Genomic DNA, 17455 nt, shown 5'->3' with positions numbered 1-17455 from the left:
TGGAAGGTACTGGGCGTTATAGGCCAGGTGGGGCTGGAGGGATGGATGGGTTAATTAGAGAACCTCACTTGCTAATGGAGCATAACCCAGTGTTCTCCCAAATCCAGACAGCAGATCTAAGCTTGTAGTGAGGATCCACCCCCAGAAAGCCACAGTTACTCCTGGTGGAGACATTACTCTCCGATGCCATGTGACCGGGAATGCTCCTTTCTATTTCTATTGGTCGCGGGAAGATGGACGACCTATACCTGCCAGTGCCAAGCCTCTCGGGGAAGGTATTACACCGTCTTGTAACTTCCACTCCTAATCCTGTGTATTACTCACTTAGTGTGTGCCACACTCTGTACCCACATGTTGAGTCCACTTGTAACTGTGACACTATTCTGCAGGGGAGAATCTGCATTTCTCCAGGGTGCAACCAACTGATTCTGGAGTCTACATCTGTACCTGCAGAAGTCCTGAGTCTGTGAACACCAGCAAAGCAGAGATCGTAGTTTCTGGTGAGTTGAGTAGGAATCTACCATGGGGCAAAAGAGAACATGTGGTCCCCTGAGCTTGGATTAAAGATTGCAGATCCTTCCTAATGTCATGCTTCTTCTTACGTTGGGTTGAAACTCATGGTCAATATCTGATGTTTAATATCCATGGAGATAAAGGAATTACTTTAGTTCCTTCATCAATAGCTCATATTGTCAGTACCCCAGGTCCAATGTCCATGGAGGTAATGGGATGACTTAAGCTTCTTCCTTTGGTTGGGTGGAAATTGTTGTTTATGGAGGTATAGGGATCACTGAGGCTCCTTCCTTTGGTTGGGTGGAAAGTCATTGTTAAAAGTCCATGTACAACAGCATCTGTCCAATGTTCATGGAGGTAAATGGATGACTGAGGCTCCTTTGTTTATTTGAGTCAAAAATCATTATCAATAGCTCATATTGTCAGTAGCACGGGTCCAATGTCCATGGAAGTAAATGAATGGCTTAAGCTTCTTCCTTTGGTTGGGTGGAAAGTCATTGTCAATAGCCCATGTCCAATGTCTGTTAAGGTGGGATCACTGTGGCTCTTTCCTTTGGTTGGGTGGAAAGTCATTGTCAATAGCCCATGTCCAATGTTAAGGTGGGATCGCTCTGGCTCCTAACTTTGGTTGGGTGGAAAGTCATTGCCCAACATACTTGTCCAGTCTTCATGAAGACAAAGTGCTGAGTGAAGCTTTAGGGAGGTGCAAACAAAAACAAGTTCTGACCTCTCTGACAAAATGTAAACCAATTGGCAGTAAGTCTTGAGTCAAATTTTCTAAACTGACTTTTGATGTCCCTTCCACAGCTGCCCCCAGTAAACCCATCACGGTGACTGTGGAGGAGCAGCGGGTACAGACTGTGCGCCCAGGCTCAGATGTCACCTTCATATGTACAGCAAAGAGCAAGGTGAGACCCTGGGGAAGGGGACACGGAGATAGTTCTTGTGCCCAGGGTGGGTAGGTCAGTGCACTGCTGGTTATACCTAGTGATCATGATTTATTGGATTCTAACCCCAGCCCTTGTCTTTCTGCCTCCCAGTCTCCTGCCTACACTCTGGTTTGGACTCGGCAGCACAACAGAAAGCTCCCAGATCGTGCCATGGACTTTAATGGCATCCTGACCATCCGCCGAGTGCAGCCGGAAGATGCGGGCATTTATGTTTGCACGGGCTCTAACATGTATGACATGGATGAGGGCAACGCCACGCTGTATGTTCAAGGTCGGTGAAAGTTTCACCATTAAATCCTCTCCATCCTCTGCTCCCACCTGTCCTGCATGTTGCTAACGGCTCCCTCGCTCACCCTCTACCCTCCCCCTGACTCTTGGTGCCATCTCCTGCATGCCAAACCAATTTCCTTCTGCCCACCACCCAGGCCACAGAGGCTTGACGTGGCTTGTGTGCTCTGCATGTTGGGTCACCCAATGCCTCTTTGCACACTCAATCTGAAGACCCACGATGGGTAATCAAGAACGTCAAACATGATTGGCCGCTTGTGCTGCCTGGGCGCTTGCAAATTATGGAAAATGATTGGGGGAGGGGGTAAATGATTCCATCGCTAGCCAATCCCTGCCGTTTGCTGCTTCAGCTCAGCCCCCCCATTTGCTTATCTGGTTACTCCAAATGGGCAGATTTGTCTTGTGCCGAAATCTTACAGGTTATGTGCTGGTTCTACTGGTCACTGTGCAACTGCCCCTTCAGCAGTGAATATTCAATTGCTCTGTTCATGTTCAATGTGTAATAGACTTGGCCAAGTAATTGGTCAAATAAGCCATAACTGTCCATACTTCAGCCATACTGCCCGACCATCCCAGCACTGTATGGCCAGTCATTGGTATCTCATACTGGGGACTGAGGACCTTCAGCCTAATGGAAAATGTCCATCATTCCTGTTGTCCTGTATGGCCCATCCTATCAGTCAGAGACCCTACTAGTCAGACCCATGGGTGCCCACCTGGAGCCACGTCAGTGCTGGGCCAGCAGGTTCACTAGGAAACAAGTCAACCTGTGACATCATCATTTCAGGCTCCATTCATTGGTCACAGTCATTGGTGGTTGGGGGTCTCTTCCTTATTGTGTCAGAACATAACGGCACCTCCCTTATCTGCCCCCCCGGTGATGTCACAGGCACACAGAAAGGGGGTCTTATAATATTGTTACATTGGCTTCACAGCACTGATATGGCTCATAGCAAGTAACTACGGGATGGGGTACAAATTAGGGCAGATTCAGGGAGATTAGTCCTCTTCTTCGTGGCGACTAATCTCCCCGAACTGCCTTCCCTGCTAAAGTGTAAATCGCCGGCGGGACGGCACTCGTAGAGATTCGTTTTCCGTTCGGAAATCGACTTACATTTTCGCCGGCGGGAAGGCAGGGAGGCAGTTCGGGGAGATCACTCCCCCCGAAGAAAAGGAGATTTGTCGCTGGGCTACTAATCTCCCCGAATCTGCCCGTGTTCCCTGACCCTTAAGGTACAACTGTTGATAATACTCGTAGGACAGGGAAATTGTGGTATTGATTATGAATAGGGATTATTGGAAGGAAGGGTGTGGCCAAACCCCATGAGAACAATGGAGCCTCAGTGACACCTAGTGGACAGTAGTGGAAAAGAAAGGGAAATAATGATACCGATGGTTAATAATTCCAGGAAACAGATACAATGGGAAGGACAGAAGTTTAGGGGTATCGGGGTGCTTGCGCTTGTACAGACATACTCTAGTTGGGAGTAGTTTCTGCGTAATGCGCCAAATAACCCTGTAGATGCCGCGTCCTGATGTGATGCGCCATGCGATCCCCCAAATTTCTTCAGAGAGTCCATTATCCGCCTTCTGAGTGTGTCGTTAACCCTCTATTCCCAGGACACCGAGCGTTTCCCCTTTGTAGCCCTCGTCTTTCAGCCCCTCCCACTTTTCATTGGTCACTTTGTGACTGTAACCTCCTTATGGTGTAGGTGCAGGGAGTCTTTGTCTGACTGGGAGTCGAGATTCTTTTTTTTTTTCTCTTTTCTCACTTTCATACGTTCCCAGGAACCAGATCATTTAAAGGAGAGACATAATCGAACTGAATGAGTAATTGCTCTTCTCAACACTTCTGAAATACATTCATTGATTTGGGGTTTTCAGGAAATTAGCAGTTTAACACTGTGTGGTGAGGACTGGACAGAATGACAAAAGCTTCTGATACTTAAAGGAACAGTAACACCAAAAAATGAAAATGTTTTAAATGAATGAAAATATAATGTATTGTTGTGCTGTACTGGTACAACTGGTGTTTTTGTTTGGAAAACTCTACTATACTTTATATAAACAAGCTGCGGTGTAGCCATGGGGGCAGCCATTCAAGCACAGGATACACAGTAGATAACAGATAAGTACTACTATAGTTTATATAAACAAGCTGCTGTGTAGCCATGGGGCAGCCATTCAAGCACAGGATACACAGTAGATAACAGATAAGTACTACTATAGTTTAATATAAACAAGCTGCTGTTATAGCCATGGGGGCAGCCATTCAAGCACAGGATACAGCAGTAGGATAACAGATAAGTACTACTATAGTTTATATAAACAAGCTGCTGTGTAGCCATGGGGGCAGCCATTCAAGCACAGGATACACAGTAGATAACAGATAAGTACTACTATAGTTTATATAAACAAGCTGCTGTGTAGCCATGGGGAAGCCATTCAAGCACAGGATACACAGTAGATAACAGATAAGTACTACTATAGTTTATATAAACAAGCTGGCTGTGTAGCCATGGGGGAAGCCATTCAAGCACAGGATACACAGTAGATAACAGATAAGTACTACAATAGTTTATATAAACAGGCTGCTGTGTAGCCCTGGGGGCAGCCATTCAAGCACAGGATACACAGTAGATAACAGATAATTACTACTATAGTTTATATAAACAAACTGCTGTGTAGCCATGGGGGCAGCCATTCAAGCACAGGATACACAGTAGATAACAGATAAGTACTACTATAGTTTATATAAACAAGCTGCTGTGTAGCCATGGGGGCAGCCATTCAAGCAACAGGATACACAGTAGATAACAGATAAGTACTACTATAGTTTATATAAACAAGCTGCTGTGTAGCCATGGGGGGGGCAGCCATTCAAGCACAGGATACACAGTAGATAACAGATAAGTACTACTATAGTTTATATAAACAAGCTGCTGTGTAGCCATGGGGGCAGCCATTCAAGCACAGGATACACAGTAGATAACAGATAAGTACTACTATAGTTTATATACCATGGCTACAAAGCAGGGTGTTTATATCAACTATAGTAGTGTTTCTGAAGCAAACACGCCAGTTTTCACATTGCAGGGCAAACATTATATTGTCATTCCTTTAAAACACTTTCAATTTTTGGTGTTACTGTTCCTTTAAGCAGTAAGCGTCTCCTGACTGTGCTCAGTTCTATTGCTCAATATGACAGAAGTAAAAGAAGTGAACAGCAAAGCATCAGGAGACCCTCCTTACATCAGTAACGGTTCAGTGTAAAAATAAAAACTGGGCAAAATAAATAAATGTATCTAATATAGTTAGTTAGGCAAAAATGTAATGTATAAAGGCTGGAGTGACTGTCTATTTCCCCAGTTTTTATTTTTACACTGAACTATTCCTTTAAGCTTTTGTCATTCCCTCTGACTGTTTCCAGGCCAGAACAGCAGGGGGCACTGTGCAGTGTTAAACTGCTTATATCATGAAAGCTAAAACAAAAATCAATGAATGCAAGTTAAATTGTGCACATAAGAGCTGATTGGGAATATTCCTGAGAACGTAAGAGATTCCTTGTTCCTCCTTTCCTGGGTGGTTGGTGATTCAGTGGGAGAACTTGGATGGATGGGATTTCACCCAAACCTATGAACAAGCTGATTGGACAAGAAAAGCAATTGGCTGACTGGAAGACAACTCGGCATTTGGCACAATTGTCCTTCAGGAAACAGAAAGAGTTAATTCCACTTAATTACCCAGAAAAGCTTCTGGAATGAACAATTATCTTTGACACCGTATATCCATGGAACACGACTGGAAACTGACACAGAGATATGTATGAAGACCCCCAAATGCTTCTTGAGTCCCCAGGTGGCCAACTGTGATCCACACTGACACTTTTACTGGCCATTTCACTGGCACCTAAACATTATGTGGAACTGATTCTGTTGGGCCTTCGGGGAGAACCTCCTCATGTCACATTTGTTTCACTAAATGTAATTTCTACTGTTGTCTTGAGGGAGCTGGAAATAAGGAAAACTGCCCTGGGACAAAGCTAATTTGGTGCCTTGAAGAGCAGCACTTGCCAGTAGGAAGAGTGTGGGACAGAAGGTAGGACAAGATGGAGACAGTAGGACAAGATGGAGACAGTAGGACAAGATGGAGACAGTAGGACAAGATGGAGACAGTAGGACCAGATGGAGACAGTAAGACAAGATGGAGACAGTAGGACAAGATGGAGACAGTAGGGCAAGATGGAGACAGTAGGACCAGATGGAGACTGTAGGACCAGATGGAGACAGTAGGACCAGATGGAGACAGTAGGACAAGATGGAGACAGTAGGACAAGATGGAGACAGTAGGACAAGATGGAGACAGTAGCACAAGATGGAGACAGTAGGACCAGATGGAGACAGTAAGACAAGATGGAGACAGTAGGACAAGATGGAGACAGTAGGGCAAGATGGAGACAGTAGGACCAGATGGAGACAGTAGGACCAGATGGAGACAGTAGGACCAGATGGAGACAGTAGGACAAGATGGAGACAGTAGGACAAGATGGAGACAGTAGGACAAGATGGAGGTAGTTACAAGTAGGAAAGGGATAGATGGAGACAGGTAAGGACAGTAGGACAAGATGGAGACAGTAGGACAAGATGGAGACACAGATGGAGAGTAGACAAGATGGAGAACAGTAGGACAAGATGGAGAAGTGGAGACTAGTAGTTGGAGACAGTAAGGACAAGATGGAGACAGTAGGACCAGATAGGACAAGGCAGATGGAGACAGTACAAGATGGAGTACAGTAGGACATCAGAGGTGGAGACAGACGTACAAGGATGGAGGACAGTAGTGGGACAGTAGGACAGTAGGACTATAGATGGAGTACAAGTGATGGAGACAAGGATGGAGACAGTAGACAAGATGGAGACAGTATGGACCAGATGGGTAGACAGCAAGAGGGAGACAGTAGGACAAGATGGAGGACAGTAGTGGCATGGAGACAGTAGGCGAAGATGGAGACAGTAGGACCAGATGGAGACAGTAGGACAAGATGGAGACAGTAGGACAAGATGGAGACAGTAGGACAAGATGGAGGTAGTACGACAAGATGTAGTGTAGACAGTAGGATAAGATGGAGACAGTAGGACAAGATGGAGACAGTAGGACAAGATGGAGACAGTAGGACAAGATGGAGACAGTAGGACAAGATGGAGACAGTAGGACCAGATGGAGACAGTAGGACCAGATGGAGACAGTAGGACAAGATGGAGACAGTAGGGCAAGATGGAGACAGTAGGACCAGATGGAGACAGTAGGACCAGATGGAGACAGTAGGACCAGATGGAGACAGTAGGACAAGATGGAGACAGTAGGACAAGATGGAGACAGTAGGACAAGATGGAGGTAGTACGACAAGATGTAGTGTAGACAGTAGGATAAGATGGAGACAGTAGGACAAGATGGAGGTAGTACGACAAGATGTAGACAGTAGGATAAGATGGAGACAGTAGGACAAGATGGAGACAGTAGGACAAGATGGAGACAGTAGGACAAGATGGAGACAGTAGGACAAGATGGAGACAGTAGGACAAGATGGAGGTAGTACGACAAGATGTAGACAGTAGGATAAGATGGAGACAGTAGGACAAGATGTAGACAGTAGGACAAGATGGAGACAGTAGGACAAGATGGAGACAGTAGGATAAGATGGAGACAGTAGGACAAGATGGAGACAGTAGGACAAGATGGAGGATAGACTGAGAATGTAGGACAAAGTGGAGACAGTAGATGGCAATGGTGGAACAAGATGCCCCCAGTCAGTGTTGTCCGGCTGTTCATTTGGAATGTTAAACAAAAGCTGAAGGGACGCCATAATATGGTCCTTTTTTTTAGATCCAACAAAGGTGCAACACACTTTTCCCACAACTGAATGTAGTTCATTTCTGCCCAAAAATAGTGGGTAATGGCCGTGCCGTGTGTAACCTCCTTTTCTCTGTCTGAACTTTCTGCTTGAGTGGAGACTCGAATCCCTACTGAAGGCAGACGCTAGAGAGTAATGGGCAGTTATAGGGGACCTGAGGGATCCCCAGTCCCTTTCCTTGGCCGTCCCTGGGGCATTAGAGGGAAAGGGTTTTTTTTTGTGGAACAGAAGGAAATGTATCAAACTCCATCCATTGCAATGAGCTTCTCTACCTCATTCATGTACCTCAAACTGTGAAATGAGCCAAGTGGGGCCCCGTGGAGGAATGCCACAAGCAGACTGGCACTGACTCTGGCACTCACTGTACCCCAATATTTGTCACACTTCCAATGGTTTGTTCATAGCAGCCAGATGGACATTTCTCCTATTATTGGGAACAACACTCGCCCATGTGGCTGTGCCAAAACCCTAGTGACGTGTGACCCCATTTATTCCTTGGGATACGGATGAATATAATGAATGACGGGTTCAGGCAGCCAATCGTGCGCCTGTATAACCGTTATTTTACTTATATTACATGGGGGTGTGAGGAGTGGCAGAAATCTGGTTCATCAGTCTGTAGGAATCAGGGGAGACATTTAGGGGCCACTCCCGTTCCCTAATATTTTAATATATATATAATATGATCTAGTGATGTATTTATCGGTGTGTAGATAAGATGCCGCCTCATCTCTATGGTCTGAACTTGAATAAAATCTCATTTCTTTTCATAGTCCTGGGACTGAGCTTATTTCTTTTTGGTGGGGAGATTTTGGGGGTTCAGAATGACAGATCAGTAAGATACAGCCACTTTCTACTTTCCTGGTACCAACGGGCCGATCCGCTTTCTCGCGGTCATGTGACACTCGATGAGCCTCAGCTGCAAATGAGTCCGTGGTCTGGGACCCCCTGGGTTCCTTATGCTTTAGTCCGGCCATTGCACTGCGCCTCCCTCCCAAATATTGGAATTAGTAATTGGGGCCTCACATGTATCACCTACTGGTCCATCACACAAGGGCGTTGGGGGCATTTCCAGCTGGCAGGGTGCCCTCTCCCCAGGGAGGCTGAGCTCTATACAAAATATTGAAATAAAGGCGCTTCTGATTTGTCCACAGAGTCTTCCCAGACCCAGATGTTTTATGGACCATATGAAACGTTTGAAGGACACCGGCCCTGTAAGTTGGCATGCAGTGGTGATGCCCATTAAGCATCGTGGTTGCTGCATGTCAAATCAAACTGCATCTTCCATTATTATTCCCCAATTCCCAACAGGCTGCCTCTAGCATGATGGGGTAGGACCTGCCCATTTCCATATTACATTCCTCCACTGAGCCCACTCATTCAACATTATACTGTGGGCAGATCAAATACTAACCCCTCCAACATTCTGAGTGCCCACTGACTGATATTCATACTGTGCTCAAATATAACTAACCTCTGTGCAGTGCCCACGTACCAACATTCTAGTGATATTTAGATGTCACAAACCATGGTCCACAGCATTATTCCATAATATGAACCTCCCCCTGGGTAAGTGAATCCAATCTCCCCCAGTACTTACCCAGGTACAGAGCTCTGATTCTCTGTACTTCCTGCTCCTGGGCTGTTCTCTTTCCCATGGTCAGACAGGAACCTCCCCCTGGGTAAGTGAATCCAATCTCCCCCAGTACTTACCCAGGTACAGAGCTCTGATTCTCTGTACTTCCTGCTCCTGGGCTGTTCTCTTTCCCATGGTCAGACAGGAACCTCCCCTGGGTAAGTGAATCCAATCTCCCCCAGTACTTACCCAGGTACAGAGCTCTGATTCTCTGTACTTCCTGCTCCTGGGCTGTTCTCTTTCCCATGGTCAGACAGGAACCTCCCCCTGGGTAAGTGAATCCAATCTCCCCCAGTACTTACCCAGGTACAGAGCTCTGATTCTCTGTACTTCCTGCTCCTGGGCTGTTCTCTTTCCCATGGTCAGACAGGAACCTCCCCCTGGGTAAGTGAATCTCCCCCAGTACTTACCCAGGTACAGAGCTCTGATTCTCTGTAGGGCCCTTTGCTTGTTGCAGCTGTAGGTACTAATATACCAGTTAAATACCATGCGCCCCAGTTCTGCCCTCGCATTGCCGGTGCAATATACTAACTAGCGGCTGGTGCTGTTACGCAGGAATTCTTGCATTGCTGTCATTGGCTCATGGCTTGGGGATCAACATCTGTTTTGTTGAACCTGCTCACCCTGTACCCCAGAAATGAGTGGGGCAGTTCATGCAAACCCATTGGAATCGTTAGAGCTGATTGAAGCTCGTTGTGTAGAGAAGAGTCCTGTTATATCCAAGTACATTGTGGTTCTCACTGTTAGCAGGGGGTGCTGGGAGATGTAGTTTGGCAGAGCAGGAAGTGGCACTGGTTGGTCACATGTCCTGGCAATATCTATATATATAGCATGCTATATACTATTATTTAAATACTATTCAGGGCAATGAAAGGGGTGGGACCTGTCAAGAGTGGGTGGGATTTGCAGCGATTGTGGGAGGAGTTTTGGGATATTTGGGAATGGCTAGGACATATTTAGAGGTGGTCGTGCATTGCAGGGATTTTTTTCTCATTTTACTTGTTGGCAGAGACCAGCACATAATTGGTGCCCCCAATGCATGGGAGAAGTTAAAACCGGGGTACTATTGCACCCCCAGTCTGTTGCATTTCTATTTTTAGGGTTTGTTTATTTACATGTATTTATCATCCTATTGTTGGGCCCAGACTTCTGCAGAACATAGAGTTGCCCCACTGGGTCTCCATGTTCGTCTGGTGCCCTTTATATGTACATTATTAACCCCTTCTCTGCCTTTCCTCAGCTGGAACCACCACCTCCCCCAATGCCGCGGCTGAACCCAGGCAGCTGACGGTCCAAAGGGGTCAATCGGCAGAATTCCACTGCACGGCGACTGGGAACCCAACACCCACCGTAGAATGGACAGGTAACGAGTCAAACAGTAAATCGTTAATGTTTTAATTCATGCGCAGATATTGCAATAAAATTGGCTTTGATTGAAATTCTGCATTCTTTTAATTTCACCGCTTCCATGGAGGTTTCCACTGTAGGTGAGTGTCAGCTCCTCAGCCCAGCTGTGCATTTTCCTTCCCTTTAAAAGATACACTTGCTTTGGATGAAACTTTGGACCATTTGACTTCCTTGCCCCATAAATATAACTGAAATCAGGAATTCTAGTCAGCCCTTTCTTGTTGGACCTACTGTAGCTCCAGCATGCTGGTCTGACCATAGGAAAGAGAGCAGCCCAGGAGCAAGTAGTACAGTGAGTCAGACCCATATTCTTAGTTAAGTACTCCCTGAGAGAGGTTCCTAATTAGGCTAATGCTAATGGGCCCAGGTTCATCCCAAGTGGACCCAATATGATAAAACAACTCCTTAAATGGATACAGCAGATATGGGGGGTCATGAATTATGCATTGGAGTCACAAGTTTTGATTTCATAGTGGGCCAACATACCCCACCGTAAATATCCCCCCGACAAGCAGAATCTTGTTATTCTTAGAGCTTCTCTCATTGGCAGGAGGACCCAATGGAGGACTTTCTTCTAGAGCCATCGTCCAAGGAGGGATCTTGCGTTTCCAATCTGTGGAGCCTTCAGACGAGGGGCAATATACGTGCCGGGTGCAAAACAGCGTGGGGCAGCACTTTGCCAGGGTCAACCTTCGAGTGCATAGTGAGTAGATCAGGGTCAACCTTCGAGTGCATAGTGAGTAGATCAGGGTCAACCTTCGAGTGCATAGTGAGTAGATCGGTGGGAGAGACCTTTGATGCAACCCTACACTCGTTCCACCAGATCCAAACTTGTAACCAAGCACTGACCTATCACAACCAATCATTCTGTTGCTTCGATTACTTCTGCTAATTCTGTTTTGTAGCTGACAGATGGTTCTGTTGACTGTGCAGGTGGCAGTTTGCCGGAAGTGCAGGTGAGCCCAGAAAGGACAGAAGTGAGGGAAGGAGATACCGTACGGCTGTACTGCAGAGCCGGAGGAACCCCCACAGCCACCATCTCCTGGAAGAAGGAAGGAGGAGACCTGCCCTCACAGGTAAAGGCTGGGAGTGAATTAGCCGGGCAGGGTGGTGTTGGGTGGTCTCAATAAGAAAGAAACCAATTCCAGTCATGGGGTGGTGACCCAGCTCTTACCAAGAAGACAAGAGAGCACTCGATGGAAAACTCTAGGAGAGACTCAAGGTTGGACAACTCCTCGCATGTCCCACTATCCACTAATATAGACACAAGTCCCCAGTAGATAAGTGACCACTTCTGGTAACACTTGTTCCACCACCTCTCCTCTTGTCTGATTGGCTCACTGTTCTCTTTCTCCTGCTCGTTGGTGCTTTTCCTTTGTGCCTTTCCTTCTCCATCACCCCCTTCTCCTTTCTCTTGCTCCTTGCTTGCCCCCCGTCTTTCTCACAGGCACTTTCCACTTTCGGTTTCCTTCACTTTCGGAGCAGCAGTTGGGAAGCGATTAAGAGACGGGCTCAGGAGCTTCAGGTACCTTAACTGGAGATGCCCCCCAACTGAGTGATCGTCTCCCTGAACGACTGTCCAATTGAATCCTGAATAATGTTATTCATAGTTGAATTCTAATGCACCCTTAGCATTAATTCTCCATGCTGGGTGTTTGGCCTTGGCCTGAGTGTAAGGTACCAATTCATAGGGTGCCTTCCAATAAACTGAGATGTGGGATTCAACCTTTGGTGAATTTGATTCTGGGTGGGGCCCAGGTGTCAGGCTATAGAAGCAGAGCGGATCCACAGGACCAGAGATATTCAGTTAAAAAATTATTTTATTGGTAGAAAAGTTAAAAATATAGCTGCATCTCCATCTACCCTACGCGTTTCGCACCCCTCAGGGTGCTTAGTCATGGGCTCAAATGACAATCACAGGATATGAGCATTTATACACAACTAGGGATGCACCGAATCCACTTTTTTGGATTCGGCCGAACCCCTGAATCCTTCATGAAAGATTCGGCCGAATACCGAACCGAATCCGAACCCTAATTTGCATATGCAAATTAGGGGTGGTAAGGGGAAAACATTTTTTACTTCCTTGTTTTCTGACAAAAAGTCATGCAATTTCCCTCCCGCCCCTAATTTGCATATGCAAATTAGGATTCGGGTTCGGCTGGGCAGAAGGATTCGGCCGAATCCGAATCCTGCTGAAAAAGGCCGAATCCTGGCCGAATCCCGAACCGAATCCTGGATGCGGTGCATCCCTATACACAACCAATCAGAAATTGTTCTGTTTTTTCTTTCAATTTTCTGATTGGTTGTGTGGATGGAGATGCAGCTATATTTTTAACTTTTCTACCAATACAATTATTTTTTAACTGAATATCTCTGGTCCTGTGGATCCGTTCGAGTGCCGGTCAGCTCTGCTTCCATATTCTTTGCTGTACTGCTCCCTAAAGCTGGGGGTCTGGGGCTGGTGCACCACTTTCACTGTTTGGTGAGTTACTTTACATTTAATTCTGGAGCACCTTGTCCTCCCCTAACTATTTGACCAGGTGTCAGACCCACACATCCTATGTACAAGTTTTGGGTAGTGCCAAGGAACTGAGGGCACACAGCAAGGGTTTTTGGTAGAGGCAAAGCATTTATCTCTTGAAGCAATGCGTTGTGGGTAGAACATGGATTTAATGGTTTCAGAAAAGCAATGGCTGCACCAAGGTTTGGGAATAAGCCTCTTCCCTTCTACAAACTGGAAATGCTGCAGGTGCCCAGTAATGAAACATTATTTCCCAGAATTCCAGAGTAATTGCACCAGCTGGGCACAAGTGGAGATCAGTACAAGTTGGGTCAGGCACTTTGATGGGTACAATTCTTCTCCTAGGTGTACACAACCAGATAAATGACTCTTGTTGGCAGAGTAGTGAATGAGCTGCACCTGCCTCATATACTGCACTTGGGGGGCCATCGTTATACGACTGCAGGAGAAGCACAGGAGGGCTTCAGTTTTTTGGGGCAATTCATTTAATGAACTTCCCAATGTCATTCTCAGGCTCGCACAGAAAGAACGGACATTTCTACTCTTGTCATCCCCTCAATATCTGCAGCTGATGGTGGTACCTACCTCTGTGTGGGAACCAGCTCTGCAGGGTCATCGCAAGCCCGAATTGAAGTGATTGTGATTAGAGGTGGGTCCACTTTCCCCTTCCTTGGTCTTATGCTCTAGTAGAACAAATATGAGTTATCCACAAAGCTTAATCAGATTGACCTTCAAGCTGGGCTTCCCTTCCTGGGTTTTTCTATCTCCTTCTCTGAAGTTCCCGTTCATGGTCCAGCCTTGAGGATTGAACCCTCATCAGACACGATCATCGAGGGGCAGTCTGTTGAGCTAAACTGTGCATCACCTAATCCATATGTTACTGTGACATGGCACCGGGGCGGGGGGCAGCCTCTCTCACCAAACCATCAGGTAGGTCTAACTGCACAGGTTCTGTGTCAACCCACCCCAAGATGTGACTTTCCTAGATTGTCCTTTCCCACCACTTATCTCTCCATTTCTCCCCAAGGCCTATGGCTCACGGCTGCGCATCCTGCAGGCTTCTGCCGCCGACTCTGGAGAATACATCTGCCGGGTGACAAATGGTGGAAGCACCCAACAGGCCTCCATCGTCATCACCATCACCCGCTCCTCGGGTACCCTTCAACGTAAGCTTGGAGCTGTTTTGGCATTTCTTACAGGCTCAGGAGCCGGGTGGTACTATGCACAAATAAACAAATATATAATGCACAAATCTGATATTCTGCCCAACCCCAATATGCTGCCTTAAAGCAGTGTCCGTTCCAAACAATGGATTGGGGTCCTAAGAGCAACTTATTGGGGCAATTGTGAAATAGATCTTGTTGCAACATTGGGCTCATCTTGGCTCTATATAAAGTCCCTTAGGCAGCACTTTGTTCATGCACCTTCTCTATATTAGAATTCCAGTTCCTATCCTGGTAACAAAAACTGTGCCTCCTCTTCCAGCCTCAGGGAACGTTCCTGCCCTCCGCATTGAGCCTTCCTCAGACAGACTGGTCGAGGGACAGACTTTGGAACTGAATTGTTTGTTCCCCAACTACCCCAATGCTGTGGTGACATGGGACAGAGCAGGATACACTCTCTCTCCAAATCACCAGGTGAGTAACTGATAATGACAGTCAGGGATGATAGTAGGGTGAGGAGCTTGATCCCACCCAGACATATTGGCCAGTGCTTCCAGTGTCCTGTTCCAGGACTGATGATTTTGGCTGCATTGGCAGGTATCTGGCTCCCGCCTGCGTATCCTAAAGGCTTCCGTGGCCGATTCTGGCGAGTATATCTGTCGAGTGACCACTGGCTCTCTAACCCAGGAAGCATCAATCTTGGTCACCATCACCCGAGCGTCGGGCCCAGCCTTGCGTAAGTTCATGTCAGTATAAAATGAATATCTTGGGAGTTACAGCTGAATCAAAATGGTTCCTATTTTCTGCCTCCTCTAGCATCGGGTAATGGTCCAGCTGTTAGGATTGAATCTTCTTCAGGACCGGCGGTTGAAGGACAAACTCTTGACTTGAACTGCATGGTTGCTGGACAGCCCAATGCTGTGGTTACTTGGGAAAGAACTGGTCGGCCACTCTCACCCAACCACCAGGTAAATCCTCTTGTGTCTCAGAAACATTCCCTGGTCTCCCCTGCATACTGTGGAACCTGTTTGAAAACAGGTGTCTCTTCCATTGTCAATTGCAGTGAAATGGAGTAAGAAGTACTAAAGAACGTGTGGTCCATTCATTCTGATCATTAAATGCTTTTGTCTGTGAGAATCAGCGCCATTAAATGGTCTCTTCTCTGTTCAGGTTTTGGGTTCCCGTCTACGGATCCACCAGGCCTCAGTTGCAGACTCAGGTGAATACATCTGTCGGACCACCACTGCAGGCACCACCCGTCAGGCTTCCATCATGGTCACCATCACCCGCCGCACAAGCTCCAGCCACTGTAAGTTCAAGGTTCAGGGGTAAAGGGTTAACCTGCCTGTTTGGCATGGCAAACTGACAGTTGGCAAGCTACATAAGATGCACCAGATAACCTTTGAATTTCTGTTTTTCTACTGTTCAGCTTCTCTCATCACTCCAACTATCAACATAGAGTCTACGTCTGACTCCATAGCTGAGGGTCGAACAGTTGTGCTGAACTGCGTTATAGAAGGCAGACCACATGAAGAGGTCACATGGTACAGACCAGATCAACCACTTGCACCCAATCACCAGGTATGTGTTATGTTCTATGGCAGAGACAAGCTCTTGTGCAATGTGACCAAAAGCTTCTCCGAGACCATGATCTTACTCTGAATATTACGGATGGACTATTTAATATTAAACTTATTCATGGACTGAATTATATTATAAGGACAATGTCATGCAACAAGTCTAAGGAACCCAGGCTGGGTCAGTAAAAATGCCTTGGAGGGTTCTTCACCTCCCATTAAGTAGCACCATGAATCTTCACCCCAGGGATCCAATTAAGGGCACAATCCTAAATCAACTACTATCACTCCTTCAGCTTGTCTTCCTTCTTCTGTTTTTTATAGGTTTCTGGGTCCCGGCTTCAGATCATTCATGCATCTCCTAAGGATTCTGGAGAATACATCTGCCGTATACACAGTGGGTCTGGGGTTCAGATGGCCTCCATCATGGTTTCTATAGAAGGTTCCTCACTCAGTAAGTATCAGGAAGAAACCTCTGGCCATTAACACCAATGACCATCTCAGTCATCATTATCAATCATCATTCTCTCAATTAATCCCGTCTCTCCAGGGTTTCCTCAAGTTAGCTTCCTTTGCACAGTCTATAGTGATCAACCTACCCCCCCACCTTACCATTGGAAAGAGAACAGCCCAGGAACATGTATTGAGTAACTAAGGACTTAGGGGCAAATTCACTAAGATTCGTAGTTGCGCCAGGCATAACTTCGCCGCACTTCGCCACACTTCGCCAGGCGTAGTTTCGCCAGCGCTTCGCAAATTCACTAAAATCTGAAGTTGCGCTATGGGGTAGCGTAAGGTTGCGAAGTTACGCTAGCGTTGCTTCGCTAAGTAAAGCGAAGTTACGCTAGCGAAGGCTAATTTGCATACGGCGCCAAATTCAAATTTCAATGGAGGAATACGTATCTGCACTACAAATGGCTAGAAAAGCTTCAAATCAGCAAATAAAATTGTTATTTTGCCCTACACATGTGCCCACTGTCTAGGTAAGTTGCCATGAGTCAGGAAATGTAGGGGGGAAGGAGGGGAGCCCCAAAAAAAATTTCGATCTTTTTCAGCCTATCACCCATAATGTAGAAAACATGCCAGCGTTTTTTGGGACTTAGAAAAAATTTTGACTTTTTTTGAAGCAATCCCTATCTACTCTATTGCGCTTCGCCAGGTCTGAGGTGGCGAAGGAAGTCTAGCGTAAAAGGTAGCGTTCAGTACACTGCGCGCGTTAGTGAATTTGCGTAGTTACGTCGCTAGCGAAACTTCACCAGGCGTAAGGGTGCGAAGTAACACTAGCGAAACTACGCCAGCGTTCGTTAGTGAATTTGCGCAGTAACGAAAATGCAAAACGCTAGCGAAGTAACGCTAGCGTTCGGCGCTTTGGCGCTTAGTGAATTTGCCCCTTAGGGTGATGTTGGGGATGGAGTAGAAATCGCTTTAGTTTATGTTCTACTAAGGCTAATGCTGATATTGTTCTTTAGTATTTGGGGGGCTATAC

At 46.5% G+C, this 17455-nt stretch overlaps 1 protein-coding gene across 11 annotated transcripts in view; it reads left to right on the top strand.

Moving 5' to 3' along the window:
- Positions 1-17455, top strand: part of hspg2.L (heparan sulfate proteoglycan 2 L homeolog) — a 112525-nt gene that overhangs the window by 69748 nt on the left and 25322 nt on the right. For 9 of the 11 annotated variants that reach the window (XM_041569902.1, XM_041569903.1, XM_041569898.1 and 6 more), the window contains 17 exons: positions 108-275; positions 390-500; positions 1321-1421; positions 1554-1734; positions 8817-8876; positions 10539-10661; positions 11256-11408; positions 11639-11781; positions 13743-13878; positions 14008-14159; positions 14257-14395; positions 14715-14866; positions 14990-15128; positions 15209-15360; positions 15563-15701; positions 15822-15973; positions 16294-16423. In XM_041569902.1, coding sequence (XP_041425836.1) covers positions 108-275; positions 390-500; positions 1321-1421; positions 1554-1734; positions 8817-8876; positions 10539-10661; positions 11256-11408; positions 11639-11781; positions 13743-13878; positions 14008-14159; positions 14257-14395; positions 14715-14866; positions 14990-15128; positions 15209-15360; positions 15563-15701; positions 15822-15973; positions 16294-16423 — 2331 coding nt within the window. The remainder of the gene's footprint in view (positions 1-107; positions 276-389; positions 501-1320; positions 1422-1553; positions 1735-8816; positions 8877-10538; positions 10662-11255; positions 11409-11638; positions 11782-13742; positions 13879-14007; positions 14160-14256; positions 14396-14714; positions 14867-14989; positions 15129-15208; positions 15361-15562; positions 15702-15821; positions 15974-16293; positions 16424-17455) is intronic. The other 2 variants (XM_041569901.1, XM_018226510.2) reach the window with 1 other exon arrangement.

The sequence above is a fragment of the Xenopus laevis genome, chromosome 7L (assembly GCF_017654675.1).
Source record: "Xenopus laevis strain J_2021 chromosome 7L, Xenopus_laevis_v10.1, whole genome shotgun sequence".
Classification (NCBI taxonomy): Eukaryota; Metazoa; Chordata; class Amphibia; order Anura; family Pipidae; genus Xenopus; species Xenopus laevis.
Note: the sequence above shows the minus strand (reverse complement) of the source record. Positions and strands in the feature narration are given on the sequence as shown.